The sequence below is a fragment of the Anopheles aquasalis genome, chromosome 2 (genome assembly GCF_943734665.1).
Source record: "Anopheles aquasalis chromosome 2, idAnoAquaMG_Q_19, whole genome shotgun sequence".
Lineage (NCBI taxonomy): Eukaryota > Metazoa > Arthropoda > Insecta > Diptera > Culicidae > Anopheles > Anopheles aquasalis.
Window position 1 is genome coordinate 38416501 of NC_064877.1, and position 6000 is coordinate 38422500.

The window sequence follows — 6000 nt, forward strand, 5'->3', positions numbered from 1 at the left end:
GTAACAAAAAACCGGACCGAATAGAACCGGTGTGTTCTTTCGAATGGTTCGCCTTCTGGTTGCCTTCTGCTGGCCACGCATTAGGCCACGAAACTGGAATCGCTCACACAAACAACAGCAGCATATCCCGGTGTCCGTGGTAGCGTCTCCTCCCGGTTCAAACCCAACCGAACATGGCATATACGCTCGAGTGGCTTAAAAGCGGCGGCGCACGAGCGAGCGAACGGCAGAATCGAATAACACACACGCTCTCGATGCTCTCAAGGTCACGCGAGGAAATGATCCGTAGGCCGGTTTGCTGTTTGGACGATGACGAATACAGCGCTCAAAGCGGAATCCGTCAATCCTGTAAGCCCAGTAGTGTTTCATGGCATCGCATGACAAGGCATAGTCCGGTCAGTTTCAGAACCATGTGGTGCGCAGATGGAATGGAACAGAGATACCAAGATAGATACCCGCATTTGCCCCGTGTTCAAACAGAGAGCGGTTGAAACGGTAATGACATTTTTAGAGAGACTTAGATGCCCGATGCAAGCAGGAACCCCTCCGAGTTATGTATCAGTGCCATTTAGGCTCGGTCCTCACCACGGGGAAGCGCTGAATGGCAACAGAGAAGTCATAGGAGATATTGGAAAGGTAAACGCTGTGCTTCCTTGCTGGTTTGGTGCACGAGATATGATGGCTTGAACTATCCGCCAGAAACGTTGCTGTCTTTTTTAATCCATTACTCATCGCACAAGGTCGTAACCTTGAGACATTAGGTGGCTTCTTCGGGTTCTTACTCGGGTGTGACATCATTTGCGATCACACTTTTGTGTGTTTAAGCCATTCTTTTGTTTGGAATCGAAGTAAGTTGAACGTGTCCGTTGTGTTTGTTTAGGTAAATTCCTTCGCAAGATGTAGAGGAAGGAGTGGAAATTACCGTGCATCGTAGCTCTATGACTTTTTCAAGGTTGTCCTAAATAGTCCACATATTGATCTGTAAAAGTTGTCATCATGGACATGGGAAGCTCAACAAAAACGACCCAAAACCAAACAAAAACAATAATTCTACCAACATCCGGTTGCTGGAGTAGATGATGAGCGAAAACTGTGATTGGAATCACAAAAGTTCTGTTTTTGTTTTGCTGACCGAAAAAAAGAGAAAATCGTCATGTCCACGGCGTCCGTTTCTTGCGCCCATGTTTGGGTGCTGCCATGATGTGCTGGCAGCGCCATTGTTTGACCACCACCCGTTTGAGCTTCTCATTTTTGGGGTTCACCTTTTTATATGCGGATCAGAATGGCGATGCCAACCACTGGGAAACTGGCAGTCTGGTGAGAAAGGTAAGAGTTATTTTAGCTTCGTGCAGCGCATAAACCGTGCTACTACCGTTTGCCAATGTCATTTGTGCCGAACCATTGTTGAAGAATATGGAATGTAGTCGCAAGAGAAAGGGAACGGAAAGCTGACCGTAGGTTGTTTTTAGTGGACATAAAATTACAAAAATAATAAGTTAGATCATTTGCTTCGCAGACGTTCCCAGACTGACAATAAAAAATCAAAAATAATAAGGAAAAACGATTCCGAAAATAGGGCTGCGGGCAGTGACTTGAGAGAACTGTGATGGATGTGAAGAAAATAATGAGTTTCGTTTTGAAACGCCCGATGAAATCGAATTCAGTTTGACAGGGAAAGTGCGGAAAGTGTGCAATGGGAGGTTTTGTTCAAAAGATACAGATCCACTATCTAACAGAAAATGATGCCTGTTTACTACTGGAGCTGTGTTGCTTTCTGTTGCGTGCGTTAAAAAACACGCTCTGTTCCGGTGTATCTTTTTCGTGGGACCAACGATAGGCGGTGGTCACAATCCCACCGATGTCTGTTGGTGAACAACGCGAAATGGTGCGACAAATATTAATATTTTAATATGGATGTTAAACTTCCGCGGAACCCGTTTTCGTGGGAAACCGGCTTTTTTTTGTAGGAGATTGGCTGGACTATGGGGCTGTGTATAACAAACCCATTGTTGATGACACTCGGCTCATCTTGAAGCGAAGTTTCTTCTTTTTTTTTTTAACGGACAGCCATTTCAAATGGAAGCATTATCGGTTAGGGTAACTACTGCTAATGAAGGTATTTGATGGCTCTCCAAGGACAGCACACAAACCGTGACCTGAAATTCTTAAACATTTATTAAAGGCTGTTGATCTTTGTAAACACCTCTCTCTTGATAGGGTTAGAGCATAATTAGGAGTTGATATGATAAGTTTTGTTGCTAGTTAAAATGATTATCGACGTGTCGAGAGCTTCTCTTTTCGTTCAATGAGCGTATCAACAAGCGTATAATTCCAGTCTGTTTTCTGTTTTCTTAAAATACTTTTCAAATATAAATCATTCATCGAAAGTCAGATTGTGATTTGTTTGGTACTGATAAATGTCTTCTGCTTTTCATTTTTATTTTCTACATGTTGTTTCACTTCACGTTCAATGTCATATCAACCAAATCTAATAGCTCACGTGCGTTAGGTTCCGCTCCAGAAACGCGGTGTAGAGAAGTGACGTATGACTGCCATTTATCAAATCTTTCCAACACAGTAATTGGAGAATTGCGGATGCGGGTGTTCGGTGCCTTATATTATCGGCTATATTTGAGCAATTATGTTGATGGTCAGATTGGATCGAAATTTCTCAGTCGCTTATGATGAATGCGTTCCCATGAGCCATAAATCAACTTCGGTAGCAACCAATGCTCCTGCACACCTCATAACACACCCGTATCAGTCATTATTTCCTGTCTGCATCTGAATTTCATGATATCAGGCCAAGGTTCTTTGCGGTTCGTGGGACTTTTTGTCGCTGTGCAATATGCTTCAACGCGCCCGGATACCAATTTTATTCAGATGAAGATGTATGTTGTACCAATGGTTATTGCGAGCAAATAAGAGTTGAATAAACTGTCCACTAGTTGTATAAATCTGCACGCTGATCACCCGGCCGGATGTTTTCCTATTCTTACAGTGGATTATCCCAATCGATTAATCCAAGCGAGTTCCGCCACACGAGACCTGCGCTGCCGTGATGGGGTGGCCAGTTGCAAAGTAAGCTTCCCCATGACATCATCGTCACCTTCGAAGCCAACCATTAACCCCAACCATCGGCGAGGTAGTAAAGTGGCTTGTTACGAACGGAGTGGACTGCTTGACTCTTTTTTTGGGTGTTTTATTGGATGTTCAAACAGAGTGACCGCAATCGGCGTCTGCAGACGCGCTCCACCTTAACCGGCATTAACGAGACATTCGATGGCTCTGTGACGAGATGTGTAAACTCGATTGGTAAATGCTCTGCCCGGAGGAGGTTGTTGCTCCCGGCGGTGGTACTGCAGTTTGATGGGGTTGGCTCTCCTTAGTGAGATTCGGTTGGTTATTGCATGTCACGACGAATGGCAAATAGGGAGGTGTGGTTTGTATCAATTAATCCATATACGTTCTTGGTATTGATTGTGATCACGTGTGTCGTGTAGTTGTGTACCCCGTGGTATGTAGTAAACAACCGGAGTGTTATCTGCCAGGGTCCAAATGTTTATTTTAAGACTCCCGAAATCACGAGTTCCACTGTCATGTTGCGTCATGGGGTATAGGTATTAGCAACAATGTTAAGACACACCGCTAATTTTCCAAGAAACTTGCGGTTTAGGCTATTGATAAATATTACATAAATCCGCCCGCTTACTTGACAAATCCAAATCCATCTAAGTTTCTAAGCTAGCATTAGCCCGATAAGCGCGCAGCAACCGAATGTTACCGATATGTGATAATTTGCTAGCCCAAGGTTGCCATTGTTGACACTTACCGTCCACTGTGGTGCTGCTGCTGGCATTAGTCGCGAAAGGTGTGAGGCAGCTAGTCAGCTAGCTACTTCCGTGTTAAGAAAACTCGCCCATATCATTGCCTCTTGCTATTGCTTAGCCAGTAAAGTACGGCGATTCCACCCTGGTGCCGGTGCTTTTGGGAGTATCAACGATCGAAAAGGCCTCTGCTCTGCTGCCTTACGTGGGCATTTCTTGACTTGCTTCTTATTTTATCTTGTGCTGATACTGATAAGCGGTATCGGGCTGAACCGGGCAGTGCGGGCAAAGTTGTCGCGACCAGCGCACATTTGCCTGAAGTCAGTACGCGTTTTGCTGCCGGTTAAGTAAATCGAAGAACGGACCCAGCACCGCACGACATTAGTCATCGTAGGCAAATCGTCGTGGCAAAGGCAAATCTTACTGCGCAGTGTGCGAAATAACTATTGCATCGACGTCGAGTGGCGCAATTCCGGGTGTGGTGTTTTGTGCAGGAAATAACCGACACATTATTTTGGAGCGCTTGATAGGTGCTCTGTTTTAAGGTGGCTACGAACGACCATACGCTGGATTCAAAGGGCACAATGTCACGGTATACGACAATGACGCGCCGATATGGTAAGCACCCCATCGGGAAGTGGAACTATACAGTAATTAGAAAACATTGTATGTGAAATTTGACCCATGGTCAAAAATTGATTGCGATACGTGCGAAGCTTCTGCCCGATGAGCTCTGTTCTTGCGCAACGCTCGTGGTTTTTAGTGAATGAAATCATTTTTAAAGAAGATCATAAATCTTAAGAAAAACGTTTCACAAGACAGCAAAGTCAAATAGAACGTCAAGACTCGCCTGAAAGATACGCGAGTGGAGTGCTGCCCTACCTTCAATGTGGAATATTTTTGGTAGTGACATTGAACAAAGGAATGTTCAGGCTCTAATGGTGGTGTGTCGTTGCCGCTGTCGTTGTTATCTATCTGTCGCGGCGCTGATAGTAGGCTATAGGCGAGACACCGTGCTGGAATGCATCGACTGCACAGGTTGCTGCTACTATCTACGCGCAAAGGGAGGATTGCAAACGTGGCTTTGCAACAAAAATGTAAAGCTATACCAATGGTGTGTTTAGCGCGGAACCGAGACTAAGAGGAACTCGTCGTTATCTCGGGTGGACTCGGCCATAAGCGGCAGTGGGATTGCGAAACCTGATCCTCCGATATCATGGGTTTAAAAAAGTATTTGCAAGCCGGCTACCACTGATGGTGATCGAATATGTGCCGTGTTTTTTTTTTCGAGAATCATGAATAGGTGAAATGATAATAATAAAAAAAACCAGCACCATATCTATGAGCTGCTCCGATCAGGTGCTGGTAGCTTCCAGAGCGTATGCCACGTGGCCAAACCAATGTACCTTCGCCCCGCGCGCATGCACCTAACAGAGATGAGAGGGAGCTGAGCTCGGGCCGGGCAGTAATCATCACCATCTCAACACCATCGCAAAGCTTCACCGTGCAGGGCGATAATTGAGCTAGACACACCGATTTACGCTTGCGGTGGTCCGGTTCGGCTCCATGTAGCTGCGGCGCAGCTGATAAGTGCTGATGTTTGTCAGCGAAATAGTAAACATAGCGTATCTTACCAACCCCTGGTCTAATGGTCAATAATTTTAGTCACTCGCTAAACAACAGATAGCGCTCCGGGTCCAAGGTTCCAGCCAGCAGTACGGCTGTACGGTGTACGGTGGGCCATCGGTGGCATCCTTTGGTGAGCGCATCTTTTGCCTTGTTTTGGCTGGTTAAATTTTGCATTCGCTACCAGCAAAGGTGCAGTAGTCCTGGGCCAATCTGGGGCTTTTGTGGGGAAGCTATCAATTTAATTGATATTTTGCTTCTAAAATAAAGTCTCGGACCAGCTCCAATGTGTTAACATGGACAGTTTATGGTATTTTTTTTTAACGTAGGACGCATTCTATTTTATCTAATTTGATTTCCACTTCTTAAAACTATCTCCGTTGGTAGCGAGCCAAAACTTATCAGCGTTTCTTTCTTCTTCTTTTGCTTCAGGTGCCAATTATGAACCTGGCGGCTATGCGTTACAGGTACAGCAGCGCACCAACATGACGCAACGTGAAGGCATCCACAAGTTCGAGAATGAGCGCATCAAGACGCTCCAGGAGGA

General features: G+C 45.3%; 1 protein-coding gene across 5 annotated transcripts in view; it reads left to right on the top strand.

Moving 5' to 3' along the window:
- The window catches only part of LOC126571043 (spectrin beta chain, non-erythrocytic 5), a 54949-nt gene that overhangs the window by 26740 nt on the left and 22209 nt on the right, over positions 1-6000 (top strand). For 4 of the 5 annotated variants that reach the window (XM_050229259.1, XM_050229260.1, XM_050229264.1 and 1 more), the window contains exons 1-2: positions 4177-4445; positions 5886-6000. The exon at positions 5886-6000 is cut by the window's right edge and continues 58 nt beyond it. In XM_050229259.1, coding sequence (XP_050085216.1) covers positions 4412-4445; positions 5886-6000 — 149 coding nt within the window. In that variant the 5' untranslated portion in view covers positions 4177-4411. Of the gene's footprint in view, positions 1-4176; positions 4446-5885 lie in introns of those variants that run through there. The other variant, XM_050229263.1, reaches the window with a different exon arrangement.